General features: G+C 38.9%; 1 protein-coding gene across 15 annotated transcripts in view; it reads right to left on the bottom strand.

Moving 5' to 3' along the window:
- The window catches only part of LOC117963517 (ERC protein 2-like), a 262,184-nt gene extending 248,746 nt beyond the window's left edge, over positions 1–13,438 (bottom strand). For 12 of the 15 annotated variants that reach the window (XM_058988384.1, XM_058988392.1, XM_058988387.1 and 9 more), the window contains exons 1-2: positions 13,157–13,438; positions 7,405–8,222 (exon numbers count right to left, since the gene is read on the bottom strand). In XM_058988384.1, the coding sequence (XP_058844367.1) occupies positions 7,405–8,061 (657 nt within the window). In that variant the 5' untranslated portion in view covers positions 8,062–8,222; positions 13,157–13,438. Of the gene's footprint in view, positions 1–7,404; positions 8,223–12,933; positions 13,005–13,156 lie in introns of all 15 variants that reach the window. The other 3 variants (XM_058988391.1, XM_058988398.1, XM_058988385.1) reach the window with 2 other exon arrangements.
- Between the last annotated feature and the right edge of the window lie 13,055 nt (positions 13,439–26,493).

Here is a 26,493-nt window from a genome sequence, read left to right as displayed (position 1 = left end):
AAACTAGAAGCTCTATTATAAAGGATTTGTATCTATCTGAAATTTCGCCTTTCAAAATAGGGCATTAGGACAGTCAAAAAAGGCTTCATTAAAAAAAGAAAAACCCCAATGATCTAGGTGAAGAAATGATGTGATTTGCTACAGCACTGTAAAATAGGATAGGCAGTCATATCCGCTGTTAGACAGACGTGATGGAGAATACTTGCGTCTCCGGGCTAATACCCAAAGCAATTAAAAAAGACATTAACCTACACTAAGCCAACACTGATGAAGACAAATTGAACGAGACCAACTGAAGTTTCAAAAGACATGTTCGCTCTGTATTCAAGCTGTCTGAAAAGTGTTTAGGTCAAAATGTCAGCATTTACAATTTAACTTAAATTCCAAACATAAACGGTGAAGGGCTTCCATCTCAAATTGTCTTGGTTTGTTTGTTTTTTGACAGTCTCGGCCTTGACCATGAAACATGTTAAAAAAGCCTGCATACAGAAAAGTTACACGTAGATAAACATGACTTTCATTCTGTAAACCCAACCCTTGAAACCCAAAGATCCCTTTATCAGGACAATTAATGTGCAGTCAGTACCTTTACTTTTCTATTTTAATACAAACATTGCTACAAATTTTTGTTACAAAACGTTGCAGATCTCAAACCAGATATTTTTATTCAATTGCTTATTTCTCTTTACAGGAGGCAGCTACAGATTAGCAGTAACACCAGCAATAATATGGAGAAGCAAAAGAGACAGATAAAATGAACATGCCATGCGATGCTAAACCTAAACATCTCAAAACAATATTTACATTTCTACAGATGTCTCCGCTACCATTGCTGCTTATGAACGAGCCTCAGAAACAGACATTCATTCAGGCAGGTCTTACAGGCAATGTGGTAAATGCTTCACAGCCCCAGCTAAGAAGCAATAAAGAGGTAGTGGTGCCAGGAACAGCTGAACGATAAACCCTGGGCGTGATGCATTTAATAAGACATTTGAGACCCGAACTGAAATATTACAAGCATCGACCCTTTCCATGCAAACACCGCTCATAAATAGTTTGCTTTTGGGCAATACTTCTGACAGTGTGATAATAGAGATATTACAATAAATAAATGTGGCTGCATTTGGAGGCAGACTGGGTGAAATTAAATGGTGACAAATAACTTTCAAACCCCCACATGTATGTACCCCAGAGAATCCCTCCTCTCACTCTACCCAGTCAATACCTAAAGTGTTCCACTGTACTTTACAATGCTTTTCACATGGCTATACTATGTATTTAGCATAGTGTATCCTGGTTTGTCATGTTTACTAATACACTACACCATACCTCAACTATTCTTTACAATGCTTACCTGTGCTTTATTACATTTTGCTATGGGAAACTTTTTATAAGGGTAAATACTACACCTGAACAGCCACCCAGGGATCATCATAAACTTAGTGCTGTAGCATGGCCTCCTGGAGGCGATGCTTGGGTTTTTGATTTAACTCTACAATAGGTTGTTACATCCCATCCACTCATTCTTGCATGCTAAGCACAGCAGCTGTCAGAAAACCCTAATACTGGTACAATTGCATGGCCTATTGCAGCACTAACCTCTATTCAAAACCAGCGTTGGAACTGCAGGCACTTTGTCTAATACGTCAATCCCCTTAAGGTGAAACATTTCTTTTGTGCCAAGTTTTTTTACTGGTTAATCAATGTCAACGTACGGTGTGGTTTGTGCATTTTGCTTTTGATAAAAGCACATAGTACAAATAATGACTTGCTGTTTCAGCTGATAAAAGATCTATCTGGAAGAGCTAGATTCTGCATTAACTTGGTGACCCACTGCAATATAGAATAAAGTCATCAGCTTAAACATGGTCCCCATCAGACCAGACCTATTGTACCTACAGCAGATCTCCACTTTTACACTAGAACACTGACCAGTGGTTTCCCATTTTAATTAGCTTGTATAATTTCTATATAACAACACAACAAAATATCTCATTGCCTCTAACAGTGATCTAAATTGCACGCTAGGATTTTAACTCTCCACATGTGTTCCGTCAACTATTTCAAAGCATAATAAGCAGACTGCACTTATTATGCACACAATGTACATATACAGGCATCCCTGTTATGATTTACATTGACTAGCAAGAAAGAACTAAAAGAGAGAATGACATTAATAGCCCACAAAATCCAGAACTCAAAGTGGAAACAGGTGCACCCTGCCTAGGGTTGAATGTTTCTGTGACTTGGGACCCTGTAGCTCGTCTGTTGTTTATCATAACATGCATGTGCAGGCTCCATCTGGCATGGCGATGGTTTTCTGCAAACGCTGACATTCCTTGACCACCCGAGAGACTGCATTGATGGACACACTGGTCAATGCAGCCACTGCGTTGAGGGTCGAGCCGGGTGCACAGGGCCCCGCTGTCATGCCATGTAGAGGCACCGGGATCCATCTGCTTTCCCAAGATTGTTGCTGAATAGTCTCACTCAGCTTTTATACACCTAGTGGATCACATACATGCAGGCTTGTTGATTTTTGCTTAATTGTACTTTTTTTGGCTAGTCAGTGTGTATGTGAATATAGCACAACAATTGCATTTTTTCTTCTTAATTGTTTTAGTGAGTATATATTATTAACTTTACTGTTTATTTTTTTAAGCAGTCACCATTATATAACTTACACAAACTGATATTATATTGTATCAGGATGCAACAGGGAAAGACTATAGCAGAGCTTTCACATTCTTACACAGGCAGAAAAGAAAAACTACCAAATCAACTTATTAGACGTTAACTCAGAGCAAAAGAGAGAGTTACTTTCCAATTCCAGACTGTGTGATAAAATAATGTACTCATTTGGAAGATTGTTTTTGTTTGTTTTCTGAAAAGCTATGTATAACACAGCCTGCACACATACTGGACCACGTTGGGTTCTCATCAGATTTCAGAAGATAGAAAGTGTGGCGCTTGGTCAGCACTTGCATTCAAGACATTATCTCTGCTCTACAAAGAGGCGTTAATGACTACCGAACCCATCCAATGTCTGCAAGCCAGGCATTTCCTTTACCTTTAGTCATGAATACTCTCAAAGAGACTCGCACTCTGTTGTAAATTGCTGGTTTTCACAAAGTCAATGATTTAAACAGCAGTGGCATTTAAACAGTGTTAACATCATAACAATTTATTTTTAGCAAGGTGCACTTGAATGATTTGGAGAGGGTTGCTCGATATGAGGCCAGGTTATAATCCCCAGGGGCCAGCCCGTGCCGGTGAAGCCCAGGCTACAGCTGTCCAGCTCCCTCCTGCTTTGTGGATAAATAGAGGAATCCACTCCAGTGTGCCGTACTGCTGCCAACTTGACAACTTTCATATGCGCTACAGCGAGTTCATAGGAGAGAAAAAAAAAAGATATCATAAAACAATTGAGAAGTTCCCCATATGGTTCACAGCAGGGAAGAAAGTGAAGCACATGGCAATGGTTTGTCCTTTAGCTTATCTCTGCCTCCTTATCTCCTCCATGCCTCGTCTCTACCTGCAGTCCTGAGAGTGACATAACTAGGTCACAGCTCCAGTCTTTGCACAGTGTAAGCTCACACTTCAGGGGTTACGGGGAGCGGAGACGGGCGGATGCACACAACATGCTTGGCATACACTGAGAGAAATACAGGTCCAGATAGGAGCTGGAAAACAACTTAGGAGGATTTCACTGGCTAACCCGCCAGGCTCTTCCTTGGCATTGTTTAAAGAAAGTTAAACTGGCAGCTGTCAAATAGTGAATCCTGTGCTTCAAGGTTGCTGCAACACTGGCAATAATTCACCTTTACACTGTATATTGTGACCCCGCTTTTCTTTCTGGTTTACATTCCTGCATCCATATCACCATTTGCCTTGGATTTTTGTTTCTCAATTTACGGAAAATTAGTAGATAAACTGGTAAAGTCTTACCAGTTTAATTAGACATACTGAGCCCCATCCAATTGATGATTTAAACAGAAAACCGGCACAATTGAATTACTGTTTATTAAAGTAGGACCACACCTTGCATGTTACTTACTTTTAGAGACAGAGATACAGTAGACTCACAAACTATTAGAGCCGTGGGTTTCCTCAAAGCCCCCTTCTTTTAATAATTTAAACAGCAGCAGTATTTCAGTACTTCAGTGTTTAGATCAGTCACTGTTTCGATCACTGGAACAGGCCGCTATGCTTTAATTCCCCAGTGCTCGTGTCGGTTTTTATAACTGTGTGAATGCATGTAAACACTCTTGTTCTTTGTTTTTCTGTTGTATAAAAGGAGACCTAAAAAAAAAAATGCTGAGCTACAGTATGTGTGCATTGGATTTAATTCCATTTTAAGCTTCACTTTCACTGAACAGTGAGCCCATTTTGAATTTTTTTTTTTTTTTACACAAATTGTGAAACATTAGGCAAACTTCCAATGTTTCCGACAAAGTAAAGCCAAACCAATTCTCTCAGTTTACTTTTTCTTTTTATGTTTTTATGTAAATCCTGTCTTGTGCTGAATACTGCAAAGCGAGCCAGGATTTAAATGGCATTTAATATTTGCTTTTCAGGAAAACGACATAGAGAAATCTTTTTTTTTTCAAAGTTCTTGAGCTCTTTCTTGCAAGATTTAATGTATGGAAATAAAAGGCTGCAAGAAATGAGTTAGAGAACAGAGTCCAACTGTCTAATGCCAACACCCATTCTAATACATGACTACTCACCTGACCACAATTGCAACAGCGGAATGCTGTACCAAGTTATATAAATAAGAAAGAAGAATGAACAATTAAGAACTCGTTACTAAATAACATATTAACAATCCAGGAATGCTAGCAACACTATATTGGAGGTGTGTGTTCTGCAAAAGGGGCTGTGAACAATTCTTTCTTGATACTGGAGACTGGGCTGTCTTCTGTGAAGTCCTGATGTCACTAACAAGCTGTAGTGCTCAGGCCCAAATGAGGCAAAACTATTTGGAACTCCTTCCAGGAAAAGCAGCTGGGTACCTGATTTGTATTATTGTCCTTGTTTAGAAAAAAAAATATCAAAATGATGTAATAGACCCCGTGGAACCTGTTAAAAAGTATTTAAACTTGAGTCAAAAAAACTGTAATGTGTCATCAGGATCTCAAGATTTCATGTGCATACTGTAGTGAAAAAATAGATGTTGTTAATAGTCAGTAAATGCACTGCAGAACTGCAAAGAGGTATAATCTACCTGTATACTGCATTACATTTGAATACATTTATATTCCTGACACACAGCTTTATATTATTTCAAAACGGCAGTACACAGGAGCATTAGAGGTCAATTTAACCATTTCTAACGGAATATGCATGAGAGGCGTGCTGCTACAAACTGATAAGACGGTTCTCGATAACATCGAGGAAAATAAAGCAAAGCTAATTAGAACAGCTGAAGAATCGAAAACATTAAGGACAAGCTGCTGCTCAATCGTCTGCCTCAAAGCAGCTGCGGCAGACTTGCAAATATCTTCATCATTGTTTCTAGAGCTTATTACTCAGTCCTATGTGCAAACAGTACTTAAATATGACCTTCTGAACCATCTGGTGACACAGAATTATCTATAATATATATCTATAAAAGCATTAGAATCTGACACAGCGGTGCTGCTTGGTAATCATCAGTAGGGACACTTGCATTGTCCCCGAGTGAGGACAGTGAACAAAAGGTTAATTATAAAGCAGTACTGTCTGGTGAGGGGATATTAACACTTAAACATAACTTCAATAACACTTAATAGATTATTACGTGAAACGAATAAGAAGCTAAGTAAAGCTGATAAACACTTCGGCTAGTGCTTTCATCAGTGTGATTACAATAACAGCCAAAACCTTTGTTTGAGTGACGCATTATAATTCTGTATTATTAAAGCATTTGTGTACTACATTCCAACGTTAATAAGCGAACGTTAGAATCAGAGAGCGTCATGATTCTGAGGTTCCTAGAGAGTCCACCAGAAGTCAATGACCACTCAACCTGGGACAAAATATATGCGATTCAGTAAATAAAACGTGATGTTTATCAAACTATTCTGATTGGCATTTGCTTTTTTTTTTTTTTTTAAAAAGGTTCCTGTATAACATGCATTTTTAAAATTATATATATATAGGTAGGTATTAAATTACTGCCAAGCAAGTGACACACTGTAAAGCTGGTCCTTTAAAACATAATTCACAGAACGTCCCTTCCAGCAGTATACAGTACAGTTCATCAGAGAAAGTTTTTTTAGACTGTTAATATTTATCTCTGTTCAGTAATTACAATCTGCAGTACAGAGAGGAGAGCATTCAAACCCCAAAGGCTACCCTCATGAATTAAATAGCCACAGCCCTCCACAAACATTCACAGAGTATTCTGTTCATATGACAAGTAAAATGTATGGGAAATACATTAAGGTAATAGCTAGACCACAAGATTCTTACTGAAATATTTACCAGTGGGTTTTATTTTATTTATTTATTTATATATTAATTTTTTTAAACTGAGGCAGATGGGTACACTGTACTTTGAACAGCTTCAAACTGCCAGACAGCCAGTCATTTCGAAAGCGGAACATGCCTTACAGCTCACAGCTTCTGAATCGCAGTGTCATGTTTCTATAGCAACAGAATACTTAATAACCAACTTGCAAAGCATGCACCAAGACACGGTTCTTTTGCCACAATGAACAATCTCCTTTGTGGGGGCATTTCTGTCTGCAGCCAAGATTATTTTGTATTGCATTTTGATTATTGGTATTATGAATGTGCACACAACCTACTCTGTCGAAAGCAAAGTTGCTCATTTGATGTGAAAAGCACAAATAAAACAAAGTCACTTCCATAGAAAACGTTGACATCCCAGTACTGACTGACAGCCAACGCTGTGTCTGTGAAACGCTGAAACGTGACTTCAATAATTAACCACAAAAGACACTCCACTGGCTCCGCCCTCCAACTCACTGAAGTTTGTGGATTTGGGAAGCTGTGTTCATCTTTACTTATTCCAGTCTTATATAAACCGGTATGATTTTTTGGTCATGGCAGAGAGGGCATAACCTATTGCTTAGCAGTATAATCTGGACGTGGTTTTATTTCTTTGATGTTAATTAAACCCCCTTTGCTGTGTAAAACAAAGCCAGATACAGTTTAAACTGTTATACAATGGCTGTCAAATTCCCTTGCTCTCGACTGACTGCAACAGTTTAGTTTACTGTAATACAACCAGCCAACAGGTTATTGGATATTTTGTACAATATTTGTATAAGGGTTTTCCAATGGTCTGAACATTAGGTAAAAATGAAAAACAAAAAAATAATAAAAGCCAGCCATAAAGAAAAAGAAAATAAATGAAATTTGCAAGCACACTTGTTGACTAGGCGGTAACCTTACCTGATTCTCCTCATGAGAAACCCTCATCTGCTCTTTCAGAACGGACATCCTGGCTGCTTCCTCTTTCCTCAAGACCCTCTCCTTCTTCAGCTCGGGGCTCCAGAAGGTCTTGATGCTGTTCATGGAGGAGCCCAGCTTGCCGTCCTTGAGATCCAGCTCCTTGCGGAGCAGCTCGTTCTCCCTGTGCAAGTCCTTGAGCTGGGAGTGCATGTCCAGCATGGTGTTGTCCCTGACCTGCCTGAGTGAAGAGGGAACCTGGTGGTGAAGGCCAGCCGAGGTCAGTGTGCCGTGATCGCCGTAGGAGAGGATATCTGCATGAGGAAGCCCAGCCGAAGCGATGTTCGGGCTGCTCCCCATGGCAGTGACGCGGCCCCCGTACGTCGCCCGGCTCGTAGCCCTTCCGAGGGTCATGGTGCCCTTTGGGAATGTGGTGGTCGCCACCCCTTCGTGGTCGCTCAGGTACATTGGCCCCGAGGTGGCGTAAGCTGCGTTCAGAGACTGGATGTTCTCCATTGACAAGGTCTTGCCAGCCCCTCCTGCCCCTCCGCCCCCTCCGCTGTTTGTTCGCCTGTGTCCCAGCCGGGGGGACCTTGGCAAACGGGGAGACCTGGAGGGGCTGCCTTCCAAATGCCCGACCGTTCTTGCGCTTCCATACATGGTTGCTGTTATGGAATCTCCTGTGGGAGTTCTGTTCTTACTTACTGCAACAATACTCTGAATGATTTGAGCAATCAGTCAATGTGTCCACCCCTTCAGTACCTGTACAAGCTTGTTACTGCATGCTTGGGGCTGGCAAATTTGGAAGGCCTGTCTAAGATCTGGGAAAATAAAACAACAAAAAAAAAAAACAAAGGGGAAAATAACATTGCTTTAGTAAACATCATATTTAACACTATGACCACATAGTCTAATAAGCTACTATTTAATTGATTAAAAGTATCACATGTTGGGTGTTATGTAGGTTATGTCAGTAAGCATTCTTTAGGGGATATTCACTAGCTTGAGGACGGCAAATTTCCTGCAAGATAGAAATTGCAACCCTGTTTCTCTACATCATAACCAGCTATTAGGCTTGGCTATCTTTATATTCTTAATTGAACTACTCTACCTCCTGCCTCGTCTAAGTGCGACTGAATCACACGGCAGTGTACATGTGTTCACAAAGATACAGGGGTCGACAGAAGCAACTGTGAAATTGTTAGATCTGTGGGTGGAAAGAGATTTTGTGTAACACGTCCTCCAAGAACTATTATTCAAAAGATAAAAGGCAAGCAGCATTGGTACGTATTGGAGAACAGATTAATATTCTAGCAATGTAGTAAGTGAACTATAACATAATGCTCTGCTTTTGCTGTAATTGCTTTCAATTAGTTGAAACATATTATATATATATATATATATATATATATATATATATATATATATATATATATGTATGTATGTACATGCAACAGGCCGCTACTACAGCAAGTCAAAAACAAAGAATGAAATATTAAGAAAATAAACGATAAACGTTGTGGAGAGTACCCTTTAAATAGAATACACCCAGCCCCAGAATACTGAGCCCTCAGTGCATCAATGCAATCTAAACATTGTTTGGAAAGACACCGTCTTCTTACACAGCATCCTGGACAGCACCCCTTTTCAAACACTGAGCTCAGAGCAAACCTGCTCCTGACAGCAGTGCATTAGAACTAACAGCGGGGATGTTAAATGTTCCGGCAAATCTGCACAACTTGGAACTGTTTACCAGACTTGCATTTGATACGTTTAACATTAATAAAACAAGGTGGTAGTGGCTAGTAGGCAAGTTACAGCACAGTCCTTTAACCTCTTAAGACACAAATTAGAATATGGGTTAGATCTTAAGTGCAGTTATTTTAGGCTCATCCTCTGCTATTCTGTAGGTTTGCCATACATGTTACCAAATAGTCTGTCTAGTAACTCAAACACATATATATATATATATATATATATATATATATATATATATATATATATATATATATATATATATATATATATATATATAATGTTTACAAAGAAATGTAAATTACAAATCACATGTTGATTAAAATATACCCACAAATGTGGATGTTGTAGTTCAAATACGAGTGGAAGATTTTTAAGCTTACGTCAGTACTACACATGGATTACTTTTTATGGTCAAACCTTGCACTGTAGTCCACATCACAAAGCTCACACATGAATTGATACAGCTGGACGCCTCTTCTTAAGAGAGTTGTTGCTAGTCAGGATTTAGCCACACAAGCTTTGCCTTACTGTAGCAGCCTCTGTAGAGCCAAAATACATTCGATTTTAAAACCCGCTTGTACAAATTTTACTTCGACTGGCTTCAACATCTGGCTTCCTGTCTGACTCGAACTTCATAAGCAAACAAGTGAGAAAATTACAACACATGTCACAGCAGGAATGTTAGACATCTGCTCATCACTCTTCACTTGTTCAAGCAATATGTTCATTATTCATAGTGTATACAAATGTCACTGAGTCTTTCGCACTTATGACAATAATGCTGTAATCAAGCAATCACAGATATAATAGCACAGCTTGCAAATTGTTTAAGTGACTGCGTCCTGTTTTCCTTTGGAGCTTATTTTTTGTAACTGTTTTCCTGCAGGTATATTGTATTCTACAAGCTTCTAGCTTTGATTTCTACATAAAGAACTCTGCACACAGAGGCTGCGCATTAAACACCACTGCTGTGCAAGTGCTACACAAAGACAGCAAATTGCTAATCTATTATAAAGCTTAGCAGCACGGATAACAAAGCAGCATTTTCAAAGTAATTTGTTGCAGCCTGTAGCACAGCACTAAAATGTGGCTCCATCAGTTTAAACATGAATGCAATACTGTGCTGGAGTGCTTTTTTCTTGCTGCAGAGCAGAACAAAAGAAACAAAATCTGTACTGCAAAAAAATTGCCCAAGCAGCTCTCTGCTTAACCACATGGCGTATCTCTGCATATCTCTGGCCGGCACGTTCCTGTGACATTTGCTGGTAAAAGCACTGAAGTGGACCACCACCAGCACCAGCCAATTTAGTTATTGTGTCATATCCCAACATTTACACCGCTGGACTTAAATGCATGCAAATTTAAACAGGCTCATTTTACCTCTGGCTGTACCCGCTACACTTTTAGCTGAATATCTCTTTGTTATTTCTTATGGCTCACTGGACAGTAAGCTGGATTTCAATGGTGTAATTTTTATTAACACATACTGTACATGAATAAGGCTGGCTGAGTTTCAAACCAAAAACCATCCAATTAAAATGCATAAAGATTCCCTGAAGATGGTCTTTTTATTTAAGCAACAATATCCAGACTCGCTTGCCAGCCAAATTCTATATCACTGAACTCACTGAACAGTAAAGGACACTTTGGTGTAACATCATAGAGTAATACAAGGTGGTGTCTTGTCAGTACTGGAAGATCTCTAAAAGAACAAGTGGGGTTATGGCAAACTACTTCTTATTTTTTTGTAAGGGTGGTCTCAGTAACGGATACTGCTTTCAGGCACAGTAAATAACTGCATCACTCCACACAGCATTCCTCTGTCTCAATGCAAGTCTTCATTGGTGATCATGTGATGTGTGACCCTGCTTGCTGGAATGTCTTGTGCACCATATGCTTTCTGCACAGTTACTGCAGCAAGACACCCATGATGAAAATGTCAGCACTGTGCAGGGTGGCCTGGAATTAAGATGTCTCCCACTTACAGTTTGTGCATCTCATTTTTTGTGTTTCTCAGTTTCACGGGTAAACATGAGACACTGCAAGTACTTGACAGATTCAAAAATAAATACAATTTGCATTACAATAATAGAATAACTGTAAGAAAAACGAATTATCAAAAAACAACAAATTCTATTTCTCGTTCCACACCTCTGAGTGTGAACACAAGGTGCCGTACCGCTGTGATAGTTTACAGGTGAAATTGTAAAACAGGTGAAATTGTAAAACTGGTGAATGCACCTGATTTGCACTCAGATCACTTCAGTACACACACCACTCATGTCCACAGGACTAGCAGTCCTTGGTTGAGATAGACACAACTGAGTGGCAGGGTGTGTGTTGAGGTTAGGGCTCTGTGTTCTCACAGAGCTCCCATTGCACCACAAACTTATAAATGAATGTCCAGAGAATAACACTGTCTGGTGGTGAAATGACTTTATCAGGTCTCAGGGTGTACCGAGTGAGGTGTGTTCAATTTTCACTTGACAGCAAGCTGCGGAGAGAATATGAATATTGCTATACTGTGCAGCAGATATCCTCGATTACTACAGCTGGCGATTTTTCAAGCAGACAAATTCAGACACCGGTACAGCAGACACTGAATACCCTAGCCACACCTTTACCGGTAAAAGATGCAGATATAGACTCCCCTTCCCCCCATGCATTTATGTCCAAAAGTAATCAATAACCGAGGCTGAATAGACTAGTGCATTGAAGCATTGATAACAGCGCTACGAACATTCATTTTTCTATTCTCTTTGTGCGCTAGATTAAGAAGATGCACCTTTTAAATAATCAAAGCGCGGAGCCTGTTAAAACCAACCTAATTCATTATCACTCTTACGTTACCTCCGCTTGCAACCAGTCTGCATACAACTGGTTGTACAGAAGGGTTGTATGCCGGCAGGTTTTAAAGGGTTAACGACGGCACTGATTTAAATGGACTAGTGCAAGGGAAAGCCCCTCCTCTTTACATAGATGATTGGTTATTTCGAGCTCATCAGTGCCACTGCCTGCATTCGAATGGCAAGGACCGCTGTCAATCTAACAGAAATGTCAATTCCTGTGAACCGAGAGATTTAGTCTGACATAACACTCCAGATTCCCTGGTATATCTAGTATTAATATTACACGCCCATAATTAATTTAATAGGACCTCGTATTTTTATTCAATCACTACCGTTGTAAACATAAGCGTAAAGAAAACGTTTGCAAAAAGGACCAAATGTTCCTGTGCTTATACGAATCACGGCATGTAAAATCATGACACACTCTCACAACCAAAAACGACAGACATACTCAATGTTATTTCTAAACATCCTACACTTGCATGGCCACCATATTTCTTAACACCTATTTATATATTTTTACTAAAAAATGTCTACTTAGTTCTACCATATGTCTGCATGTTTTAAACAGTTTTTACACCAGACCAGTCCCATGCTTAGCCCCTAAGTGTTGGACGGAAATAATATTTAATAAACTGTCTCAAGCAGTACCGTATTACTAAGCATAGTACATGTTGTGCAATATAGTCAATGAGTACTATTGTATTATTATCGCTGTATGTTTTATTAATCACCGGAACGAAAAAGACCAATATTAATGACAGCCACGGAAGACAGAAAGCATTGCATTTCTACACGGATTCAATGACACTTGCATCTCTTTTTTAATATCTCGTTACCACAGTATACGCTTCTTATTTTCCACAAAAAACACTGAAATACAAAAGAAAATATGCAAAATAAATAAATAATAATCTCTTCAGACCATTTCCTCCTTCTAAGCTGTCCAGTCAAAGCAATGCATCTGTCCTCTTTTTCCCACGGAACGACCACTGACTGATGAAAAAAAAAAAAAAAAAAAAAACTACTAACCTTTCTCCCGTGCAGACAATTGTTGGATAACATGCATTTTATAACACGTTAAACAGCTGCCTACACACACAAACAAAAAAGATCCAAAGTACTACTATTGAAATAGTGTTGCCTACCCCAGTTGTAATGTCAGTGCTTCTCCATCACAGCTCCTCTCCTGGCTTCCAGCCCCGAGTCAACATTCCCAGAATTCCCGACCTCTCCTTTCATTGGGCCGCTAACACACTCCGACACTGGGGAGCAGCAGCTGCAGCAAGGCAATTGAAGGCGAAGCAGGATTCTCGAATATAAAGGCAGGCGGTATTCACGCAAAGCCCGTCGAAGCGAGCGTCGCAATACTGTTGCACAACCAGCAGAAGTGGCTGTACTTGTCTGCTGCTGCTGCTGCTGCTGCTGTAGTGACGGTAGTGATTATCTTGACTGTCCTACCGTCGCGTGCAGCTAGAGCGTAGCTAGAGGTGGCGCACAAGAAGTAGTTAATACAGCCGGGGGGGGGGGGTTGATCGATAACTGGAGTAATTTATCGATGTAAACATTAGATTTGTCCATCCAAGAAACATGGAACATTGATAAAGATGAGACACACATCCTTTTTCAGTATCTGAATAAATTTGGTTTATATGTATACACTACCGGTCAAAAGTTTTAGAACACCCCCATTTTTCCAGTTTTTATTGAAATTTAAGCAGTTCAAGTCCAGTGAATAACCTGAAATGGTACAAAGGTAAGCGGTAAACTGCTTTAAAAAAAAAAGTTTAGGTTACCAAAAAAAGAAAAATAATGTACATTTCAGAGTTATACAAAAATGACTTTTTCAGGGAACAAGTAATGGGCTAACAACTTACAGCTGTTCTGCAGCAATGGAAGTAAATTAAGCCTTGAAAGTTGATGCTAACAATTCCTACAGGTGTCCCAACTTTTGTTGATTACTTACAAACCCTCTGTCTGTATAAAAGCAGTGTTGGAACAGACTGTGTTACTACACCCTCTTAAGCATTATTTGGACAGTATTGTACTGCAGGAAGTAGTATATTTCTCTCATAATGGCGAGAAAAAGGCAATTAACAAAGGAAGACAGACAGACCATTATAACCCTTAAAAGTGTAAGTCTTTCCTTTAGAGAAATTGCAAAGAAAGCCAAGGTGTCAGTGAGTACAGTTTCCTACACCATCAAAAGGCACTTGGAAACTGGAGGAAACTGACAGGAAGAGGTCTGGCAGACCCAAAGCCACAACAGAATCAGAAGACAAGTTTCTGAGAGTCAACAGCTTGCGTGATAGGCGGCTCACAGGACAACAGCTTCAAGCACAGCTTAACACTGGTCGAAGTAAGCAAGTCTCAGTTTCAACTGTGAAGAGAAGACTTCGAGCTGCAGGTTTGACAGGTCGAGTGGCAGTAAGAAAGCCATTGCTAAGATGGCAAAATAAGAAAAAGAGGCTTGCCTGGGACATGAAGCACCGCCAGTGGACTACTGAAGACTGGAAGAAGGTCTTATGGACCGATGAATCAAAATTTGAAATCTTCGGTACATCACGCAGGGTTTTTGTACGCCGTCGAGTAGGCGAAAGGATGGTTCCTCGGCGTGTGACACCAACTGGAGGAAGCGTGATGGTCTGGGGCTCTTTTGCTGGATCCAGAGTTGGCGACTTGCACAGAGTGAGTGGCACCCTGAACCAAAACTGCTACCACAGCATTTTGCAGCACCATGCAATACCTTCTGGTATACGCCTAGTTGGTCAGGGGTTCATCCTACAGCAAGATAATGACCCAAAACATACCTGCAGGCTATGTCAGAACTACCTTAGACGAAAAGAACAAGACGGTAGATTTCAAATCATGGAATGGCCAGCACAGCCTCCAGACTTAAACCCCATCGAGCTGGTTTGGGATGAACTGGACAGAAGGGTGAAAGCAAAGCAACCTACAAGTGCAACACATTTGTGGGAACTTCTGCAACAGTGTTGGGAAGAACTTTCCGAACAATATTTGATTTCCATTGTAGAAAGAATGCCACGAGTGTGTTCGGCTGTTATATCTGCAAAAGGTGGCTACTTTGATGAGTCAAAAATTTAGATTAAATTTTGTTAAACAAAACGATTCCATGATTTCTTTTTTTATCTCCAATTGTTTATTTGTTCTATGCTTTAATTTCAGAATACATTGAGACATTAAACTGCATAAATTTCAATTTCAATAAAACTTCTAAACTTTTGACCTGTAGTGTGTATATATATATATATATATATATATATATATATATATATATATATATATATATATATACCGTATGTATATTATGCTTGGCTTATTTCAGCAAAGAAAGATTAAATTCATTTTAAAAAAGAATACTGTATCTTTGTCTGCTTAAATCAACTATCAGTATTAGTAGCTAAGCAAGGATGCCAATGAAGGAACTGCGAAATAGCATAGTAAAGCACAGGCAAACACAGTTAACCATGGTATAAACAAATAAACAGTAAATGCATGGGAAAAGCCATGGCACGTTTTTATCAGTGTGCCAAGCCTGGCTACCAGCTTGTACGCTTAAGCCACAGCTACCTGCTTACAGAACAACTGTAGCATCCCTAAGATAATCAGCAATAACTCTGATCCACAAGCAGTCATGCAGGGGTCGAGCAGCTGGTGGTGTGATTGGCAATGTACTAGTATCGGGGTTGGGTGCATATCAACAGTCCACCCTGATACCCTGTACGATTCACTGGTTTCTCTCAGCAGACAGTCAAACACATGTATTATTGGTAACACCTGAAGCCATCAGACACCTCCCATCCTCACTGAAATCTCAGTTCAATGCCTACCATTTAAGTCACTTACTTACCTGATCAGATAACTTCTTGTTTCATATTCTAAAATACACAAATAAAACAGAATGTCAGAGGCTTAAAATTAAACAAGCATGCGAAAGACCTGATTTTATACAGTAAAACGGATATTGTATCATTATGCACTACGTGAGAAAGTGATCTGTGAAAAGGATTAACATTTTATCCCAAATGTTTCAATCCCTATTTTCAGATGAATTATTTGACATTTCTGGAAACCTACTTATAGATTTTCAATTGAATATTGATCGATTTTTACTGAAATGCTTCTAAAAGCTCTTATAAATTAAAAAAGGACTGGACATTAGGAAGTGAAAGAACGACCTTCTCTATAAGGGGCAGGAGGTAAGGTGTCAGAAGTAGCACAATTTAAAGGACTGACACTAAAGCTGTATTTAATGCTCAGCGTTTCAACTGACAATCTGATTCAGCCAGTCAGATGAAAGCTTGCTGTTACCTGCTCCTTTGTATTGTCATCCACAGTCATATAACAGGGTATAGTTCCTGTGATTTACAGTAAACACATTCGGTGAGTTACAGATGAGTCAGGGATGACAGGGAGCTGCGTTTCATTTCCTTAACAAGGGCAGTCTGCTTTTGTGATTTACTGGCTAAGTAGGATGAATCTTTCAATTTCTCAGCAGGCCGGTGCTTGTGATTCATTTTCTGTGGCAGGTTTATGGAGGTCGCCTGACACACTAACCAGCGGGCAGTGTATTCAGCTTTTAAACTGAGAGAAATCACTAAGCAAATGAATATTGGAAACTGTGAGATGCATGCATACATACACCTTATGCACTACTAGAAGGGTTAGGGTTAGGTTTACAGTTGGGCTTATATCGTGCACACACATATATACAGACGTGCTCAAATTTGTTGGTACCCCTCCACAAAAAACGAAGAATGCACAGTTTTCTCTGAAATAACTTGAAACTGACAAAATTAATTGGCATCCACCATTGTTTATTCCATATTTAATAGAAATCAGACTTTGCTTTTGATTTTTTATTCAACATAATATTGTAAATAAGAAAACAAATGAAAATGGCATGGACAAAAATGATGGGACCGCTAATCTAATATTGTGTTGCACAACCTTTAGAGGCAATCACTGCAATCAAATGTTTTCTGTAGCTCTCAATGAGACTTCTGCACCTGTTAACAGGTAGTTTGGCCCACTCTTCCTGAGCAAACTGCTCCAGCTGTCTCATGTTTGATGGGTGCCTTCTCCAGACTGCAAGTTTCAGCTCTTTCCATAGATGTTCGATAGGATTCAGATCAGGACTCATAGAAGGCCACTTCAGAATAGTCCAATGTTTTGTTCTTATCCATTCTTGGGTGCTTTTAGCTGTGTATTTTGGGTCATTATCCTGTTGGAGGACCCATGACCTGTGACTGAGACAGAGCTTTCTGACACTGGGCAGTACGTTTCGCTCCAGAATGCCTTGATAGTCTTGAGATTTCATTGTGCCCTGCACAGATTCAAGTCACCCTGTGCCAGGCACAGCAAAGCAGCCCCAAAACATAACCGAGCCTCCTCCATGTTTCACTGTAGGTATGGTGTTCTTTTCTTTGAAAACTTCATTTTTTTTGTCTGTGAACATAGAGCTGATGTGACTTGCCAAAAAGCTCCAGTTTCTCCCAGAAGGATTGTGGCTTGTCAATATGCATTTTAGCAAATTCCAGTCTGGCTTTTTTATGTTTTTCTTTCAAAAGTGGAGTCCTCCTGGGTCTTCTTCCATGGAGCCCACTTTCGCTCAAAAAGCGACGGATGATGCAATCAGAAACTGACGTACCTTCACCTTGGAGTTCAGCTTGTATCTCTTTGGCAGTTATCCTTGGTTCTTTTTCTACCATTCGCACTATCCTTCTGTTCAATCTGGGGTCGATTTTCCTCTTGCGGCCGCGCCCAGGGAGGTTGGCTACAGTTCCATGGACCTTAAACTTCTTAATAATATTTGCAACTGTTGTCACAGGAACATCAAGCTGTCTTGTAGCCTTGACCTTTACCATGCTAGTCTGTTATTTTCTTTCTGATCTCCTCAGACAACTCTCTCACAATGAGTGCACACAATGATACCAAACAGCACAGCGACTACTTTTCTCCATTTAAATAGGCTGAATGACTGATTACAAGATTGGAGACATGTGTGATACTAATTAAAGAAACTAATTAGTTTGAAATATCACTATAATCCAATTATTTATTATCTTTTCTAAGGGGTACCAACAAATGTGTCCAGGCCATTTTAGAATATCTTTGTAGAATAAGCAATAATTCATCTCTTTTCACAGCTTCTTTGCTTTATTCTATGACATACCAAAGGCATGCAAGTATACATGATAAAATAGCTTTTAATTTCATCACTTTTCAGGAGGAATGAAGCATTATTTCAATGAGCTGTAAGGGTACCAACAAATTTGAGCACGTCTGTATATATATATATATATATATATATATATATATATATATATATATATATATATATATATATATATATATTCAATGGTGCAGAAGCATTAGGTACCAAAGTAATAAAGATACTGTAGGTAGAAAGGGTTTTGCTTTCATAATATGGCAGCTGTCCATCCTTATGTTTTTCTTATTTCTTAGTTTATTTTGTTTGGTAACTCAATATTTACCTTCAGTAGCAACAGTTATGTACTGTGTGCAATCATGCTTCCTGTTTGCTGGCATTACTGCATGCTTGAAATCACTTCTGCAAACCCAGGGGAAGGATTTATTCAAATTGGTCCTTAAGCACATATACAGTATGTGTAACACTTACCAGCAACTCAGCAAAGCCTCAGTGAGTTTTGCCTTTACTTTCACTAGGAACTCCAGCATGAGAACATAATTCCACATAGCTGTCCAGGGTCCGGTTGTTTGAATCTTCTGTGATTCTAGAATTTCTTCATGAACACGACTCTTTATTTAATCCATTAAAACAGCCATTCATTAAATAACTCCAAAGTTAAAGCTAATTAAATATACATACAGTGCCATTCATATAGTGACACAAAAGATTAAAGAGAATTGCTGTTAAGTGCTTCCTCAGCAACACAAGCTTGCATTTTAGTAATTACCACAAAATGTGCTCTGTGTGCAATGGACTCTAATGAATTAATTCATTAGGGCAATCACACTGTACCTTTAATTTGTACATAAAAAAGTGAACTCAAAATATTAACTGTAGCAATGAATATTAAAAACATCTGCATGCTACCCCATAAAGCAGCAAAATGCCTGCATTTTAAACCCATAAAAAAAGCTCTGATTTAGGAAATTCACTATCATGCTCATTTAAAAAGAAAATGCACTAAATATTGTATTAGTTCAAATTACACTTGTACTTGCCTTGGAAGGCTGCAGGGATTGATGCAGATAAATATTTTATAATCTTGAAATTGTGAAGGAAATACACATTTGAAATCTGGACAGCAGATATGATAGTGCAGTGTATGCTATGTATCACAGCAGAGGCAGCTCATTTTTATATACATTTGCACAGGAATACTAAAGTTATGAGGTAACTAAAGCTGTGTTTTTTGATGTCGGTTTGCTTCTGTGTAGTTTATCAGAAAGACAGTTTACTCACTTTTCCAAAGGCAATGTTTTTCCCTGCAGCTTTCCACTCACTTTAACTCTAAGAGCCAATTAGACGCGAGTGGAGGGAATAGGTAGAGATAAGATGTGAGTTGTAATACAATTTATTATTTTGTTGTTTTAACTCAATTTGTTTGTCTACAAGCCATCCGCATGATCACCTTATTTATTGCTCCTGTAGAGGGCAATCTCTCCCTTTCTGGCTTCAGATTCGAGATGCTGTGTGAACAGTGCTGGCACTGATTTAGGATATTAGCTAGTTTAATGTTTGTTTTCCAGCCCTTCAATTTTTCATATTGTCTGCAGTGTCATTAAAACAATGCTTGTACAAAGCTCTTTGATGAATTCCACTGAAGACTGAGTCTTTATTTACTGAGCACAGACAGCAGCTTGTGAGTTTTGCCACTCCACCAGCTTTCCAATGTTCCTCAAGTACCCTTCTCGTATGAGGTGAGAGGGTAGTTCAGTCTACATGCTCATCCAAATCTTGACCTCTCTGGAGGACTGTCGCTTGTGATGGCAGTGTGTTACGTGGATCCTTGTTCAGACCAGAGCCAAGAGGAACATAACTTATTTAGCTTGTCCCAACCCAAAGACTTTCAAGAAGCAGCACAGTTCAGTGGAGGTATTCACCTGCTCTTAATTCATTTACTGTACATCTTCCATAACCTCTGATCAGATCACTGCACTCTCAATGTGCAATGTATTTATTTAACCAGGAGATACATCTTGTTTTTCAAGGGGGTCTCGGCAAGAAATAACTTATAAAATCAATGGCAAAAAGAAACAAATCATTCAAACGATCATAAAAACAGTAATACAAAATAAAACCATACACAAGTGAGAACTGAAGCAGAAATGGGAGAGATTGCCTTTGGTACACATGAAACCACTCAAGGTCAGTGTGCACCCTGATATCAGAACTCACATGCCTTCTCCTTTAGGCTGCATCTCCTGCTAGAATATGAAGTGAAACCTACAAGAAAGGGCTAAACTGACACAAATGTAATGAGAATTGGGTTGTATTTTGGAGCTGCTTGGCTGTAAAGTCTAATTTATTAGTCTATACAGTATGACAGAGGATTCTCCATCGAATTGAACAGATTGCTCTGTAGTAGTTATTCCAAGAAGCACTGTTACCTTTTAACCATGCAGTCTGTTTAAATAGAGCGCTATGTAGAACTATGTAGATTTTCTTTGTTGTGTATCGCATGCCTCTCTAAAGAACCACTAATGAAATATTTCCATTGATCTGTGCACTAACCCTTTCTTTAACCTAGCATGATACGAGATATCGTTGTTTTATAATAATAGCATATGTTTGCTGTAACATGGGCTTTTTTCTTTATCTTTTCAAAACTGCCCCACATGACAGGTAAGATTTATGGAAATATTTCATTAGCTATAACCACTACTACAAGTATTAATATTCACTGTACAAATAAAAAGGCTAGATTATGAAGTCTGGCAATGCTGGTATGCTCCAGTAGAAGGTCCCTTCCAGGCAAACTGTGTAATTGCTACAATAATGATAGCAGGTGTGAAAATATTTTCTTACTGAAATGGTAGTTTTATTGGCCATTATTGTAAAATTATAAACAGCGGTTGCAATATTCTAGACCTGTGTTAAATGTCCTCGTCTACAGCAGGCCTAATAATAATAGATCTTCTGTTATTGTTAGTAATATAATGTTACCCAACTTGAAACATCCACATAAAATAGGGTGGACAGATATTGGGTCTTGCTTTACACTGTAATGATAGTCAAGACTTATTTCCTTTAGTAAGGTCAAAGTGATGCTATAATCACGCCTTGTGACCCGGGTGGCTTATGGGTGACATCAGACCAGGAAATGAATGAATCAACACAGGCAACTACTACGGGTGAAGCGCTGCTGCACACGCTTAATAATAAATAAAACAGTTAAACAAAAGACAGACACTGACACAAAAGTAAACGGTATGGTGGCCAAAACAGAAAAGCAACAGTCACAGAACAAAGCAAGTATCGTGCTGGTGTAAAACCGGCACGGGTAGCAATTGCTGTCTATAGGATTCTCTCTGGGTTAGTGTGTGCCTCTGAACACGCTAACCCAGTTCTGTCAAAGCTGCAGGTTTTTATACATGTGACCATATCCAGATTAGTAATAAATTAATGAATCTGGAGATGGTCACATTCTGCACAAGTTTAGCATGGATGGGGAATTTTAACCCCATGCATGCTGTAAAACAACAATAACAAAACATTGTGTAAAACACAAAACCGTACATTTACATAATAATAATACATAATGTTTGTGTGTGAGCGAGTATACTTTCACATCTCTGAAAAAATAAAATCTACTATGCAAATGCATGGGCGGCTACGGTATCTGTATAAAGTGATACCTTTTAAGGGTAGTACGTCCCTAGGAGGCAATTCGGGCCTGTTGTAAGTTTTTTCATAGTGTTGCTAATTATGATATTTGCAGTTATAAATTACAATTAGTAATAAAACACAGACTTTTACACAGTCATGTTTTTTATATTTCATGTTGTAAGAATGTCATAATAGACACTATTACTATATTCATACTGGATTTATAATAGATAACAAATCCCTAAACTTATATGAATACAGAAAATGTTTTCAAAATATGGAATTCCCTAAAACCCAGTAATATATTACATCCTAAACTAAAGAAATGCAAAACAATAGCTTTCAATACAAAACAATAGTCTTTTTGTACTATTTTACTGTGTAAGCCCTACACTGGAGGGAACTGTTTTCAGCAAATAAAGATCACACATATTAATATGACTTCATTCTTATCACCTTTATTGGATCTGATTTACTTGCTTCCAGCAGACCCATTAATGCAATCTAATGCCTCTTAGGATTTGTGCTGTAGGTTGATGACTAACAAGCTCTCCAGAAAGGCATTAATCAAAGCACTGATCTCTGACTGATCTAGCGCTGGGGAAAGGTTCTGTAATATAGCGACGGTACAGTCAATGCTGGTCAGCCAGACGCAGGTCAAGAACAATCTCCCTAAAACTACCATTTATATTGCTGCTATTCAGCCGTCTGCAACACCAGTTGCAAAGGACGCTCCAAAGGGCAGATCGAGAAGCTTATCACATTTAAAAATATATAGAAAATGTATTGAGAGGTTACATTCAATTGACCTTTTCCTTTTCTGAAACTGCAACAACAAACAGATCTTGATAGTGAAGAGACGAAAGAAGGACTAGCAAGTAACGTTAAAGTCCACACACATTTCATGATAAGGTCATTATATCCGACAATTACCAGCAAATACTGAGTGATTGGCTGATCTGTCCATTTGGGATGTTATTGCAATGATATGTCAATGTGTATGGCGTTGCTTTCCGTTGTAGGTTTTGTAGTGTAACGCTGGGGGAGGAGGGTGGTATTTTATTTATTTATTTGTTCACTTTCTGCTATGATACTGCTTTTATCTCACAGATATGTTTTCTAAAAGACCAGTGGCTTTGCATTGTATTCTGTGAGATCCACAGAGATGCAGGGGTGGGTAATTTCTAGTTTAGGATTTGTGGAAATGGAGATTTCTTGAGATAATGTTTTGCTAGGGCAGATTTAGCCATTGTGTTGATGCATACCCAGCCACCAGTTCTAGCTTCCTGCAAGTAAAGCAGAGAAACGATTTTAAAACATTGATCCTCACAAACAAGGCACAGTATCCCCATACACTACAGCGCTGGTCATTATCAATGGTCTATGGGTGCCAGCCTACGTGTTGTTCTTGCAGCTTGACTCATAATGCAGGGAGACGGGGCATTCAGTAATTACCGGTTTGCACACCGATACAGGAACTCCCTGCATGGAGACAGTCTTGTGTCTGACTGGAATATTGAACAGGGGATGGGCAGGGTTCAGTCGTCTTTCAAATTTATTTCACTCCCTTGTCTCCGTATATTCCAATGGGACTGCATTCCGTGTACTGTTTCCCGTATCTGTTGAATTTTTTAAATGCAAAATAGATTTTAGCTCAGGTATATCAGGTGATGTGCTTTGATGACAAGTTAATATGGTTTTGTGCACTTCTGTGTCCATTTATACATTTCAAATGAGCGTACGTATTATTTTGGTTTTTTTTTTTAACATAATTATGATTGTTTTATTATTTTTATTCTATGTACCAGGTCTGAAATCTATAGACCGCTACCCTAGTACTGCCTTTAGTGGCGAATATAAATGTCACGTTTGAAAATGTCTCTCAAGCATTGCTGTTGATGAAATGGAAAACAACAGTCAGTTTGCCTATACTGTGCTATGCTTGTACCATTTTAATCAATATTGACTCTAGGCAACATGAAGCAGTGGTGTGCAGTGAGAATGAAGTGATATTTATGAGCTGTAATGGAAACATCTACTGCAATGAACAGTTCAATTCATTCTTCTGCACTGACTCTGTGGTCAGAGGAAGGAGAAGTGAAATGAAGCGTAATAGAATTGGTGTGGTCTCCGATTCTACTAGCTCTCACATGCTCCCTGTTGCGGTCAGCAAGTTGCAGAGAATTTTCTGTAAGAGTTTTCGCTTGGCTGGTCTGTCTGCAGCCTGTCCCAGAGTTCTTTCCCAAATGGCATTGCTTTGCAGATGTGCACTGGTGGATTATTCACATTCAATACAGGTGGCCTTTAACTTGTGAAAATTCCAGGATCAAGTACAGTATGAGCCATGGGAGGAGTTAGGAGCCGGGTACTGATCCTGGCCCATCACATTGAGTATGGGTATCATGGTATAAAGATAGGCTAAAGTTAATAAATAAACTCTGTAGCATGGAATAAATATAACATGATTTTAAAATAAAAATATAGGTTTTCATTTTATAGCAAGCAGTATGAATACATTCATATATATATAACACTCAGTTAATTTGCAATCAACTGAATTAGTTCTCGTAACAGTGGTGACAATCAATACCATTAATTCCTTTTGCAGTGGAAACAGCAATGTTTTAGATATCTGAAGAAAAAAAAAGAGCTGTGGTAGACATACAGAATGGGAGATGAATTCTTTAATTATCAAATGCACCATCTATTGATTTCACATATAAATTTCATCTTCTGTAGGCGTTCTTCAGCACTGAACCCAAACTGATCACAGATATGGCATTCTGCAGTTCTGATCTCAGAGACAAGAGCAGTCTGTACTGGTGACTCACTCAGAGGTAAATTCACTTTCAGGGTTGTGTTTTAATGCACCATTTTCATGATGCCAACATTATATTCATGTTTGTTACATTTCTGGGTGATGGTACTTGTCTCTGAGGCATAATGTGAATGGTAAATAAAGGCCTGTCTCTGTGTTTTCATTGACTCGGAATAGCAATAATTACAATGGAGAATCAGGCAGGAAACACTCCAAAATCCCAGTTAATCCTGTGAATAGATACTTAAGGTAACGTCCCACACAAACAAGGGTGTAAGGTCTGAAAACAAAAGCAAGACCATTATAAAAGAAATAAAAAAATAGTGTGTGAATTGCATTAACATTATGTATTTGGTATGCATACATAGATCTCATATATTAATTCCTCAAGGAGCAAGACTCTAATTTGCAGCCATGTGTGGGATTTTGATCAGACATGTCTCGTTTCTAATTGTGAATGATTCAGACTCAAGCCAGCCTAATGATTCCTATTCAATAGGCTTGGTACAGTTCGCAGCTAACACGAGGAGACAGTCAGTCTCAACTGGCCTCATGAAGGATCACTTCCTTGTTAATGTTTCAGTTTTAACCTTGTCCAGCTTTCTGCACTGAATGCTGGCGTCACGTTGAAAACATAAAGCTTTGTTAACAGCCATGGCTTCTTTTGCTCCAGGTATTTACAGGTGATGTGGTAGCTAATTGTGTTGACCAAGGCAGACAATATTATCAATACAGGACCTCCATTCTATGACGATTGAAATCTAACTATTACTGAACATCACAGACCCTTTGTAGGTTTATAATTACTGAATGTAGGGACTCTCTGTTGAGTGAGATTAAGTTCACATGAGAATATTACTGGTACTACACGCAGAACAATTGGACCCCCACATGCCAAAGTGAACCAGCCCTCTATGGCAACTGTTGAATATATTATTTGTCTGAATCATGGCTTTACCTTCAGTTCAAATTAGTTTAAATGCAGTAATATTGTGTAATGAGAATAACCTGCAGTAATACTGCCTTGAAAATGTCTTTCTTTCCAATTACACCTGTGTTAATGGACACCTGTTGCAGAAGGTTTTAAAAGGTTAGTTAGTGTATTAGGCTAGTAGGTCTGTAATTACCTTCATTACGTTTTACATGTTGTGAAGCCTAACTAGTTGTAGGAGCCAAATACAGGGACTTACAGCGTTTGGTCACAATTGAAAATGTAGTTTGCTAATGCTTAGTTACTATAGGAGGCTATTAATAAATAATCAAACGGAACTTGGAGTTGAAAAGAAATTCTGTTACAGGCAGCCAATTAGCAAACGAAGCAGCAGATATTCAGTAGCCAAGATAGCAGCTACGTTTACAGCAGGTACAGTCGGTTAACCTTCATGAAATAACATATTTTTAAAGCTGTATTTTATTCTGGCTATATTTCTCCACTAGAGGGTGTCACATACTGGAAACACACCTATGCAGATAACACTGTCATTCTCCAAAATAAACACATTAATGATAAAGTATATTCTACTTGTTTACAAAATACTTGACGTCAACTGGCCCGTGGCATAGTGTGGTTCCAGATGTTTTCCACTCTGAGGTTTTTATTTCAATTCTCAGAGCAAAAATAATTAAAAGCCCACGGCTGAAGAGCTTTCAATTCCCCTTTTTTAGCATGTAAAGGACATGCTAAAAAAGGAGTTGTGGGGGTTGATGATGGCAGAGTCAAGTAGTGGCAGTCTCCCTGTGCAGGTGGTCGACAAACCATAAAACCACAACATCAATTTGAACAGCAGTCATTGTACTTTATCAACACTCCACTACATACACTATAA

Source organism: Acipenser ruthenus, chromosome 16, assembly GCF_902713425.1.
Source record: "Acipenser ruthenus chromosome 16, fAciRut3.2 maternal haplotype, whole genome shotgun sequence".
NCBI classification, from domain to species: Eukaryota; Metazoa; Chordata; class Actinopteri; order Acipenseriformes; family Acipenseridae; genus Acipenser; species Acipenser ruthenus.
The sequence above is the reverse complement of the archived record's forward strand: the minus strand, read 5'-3'. Positions and strand labels throughout refer to the sequence as shown.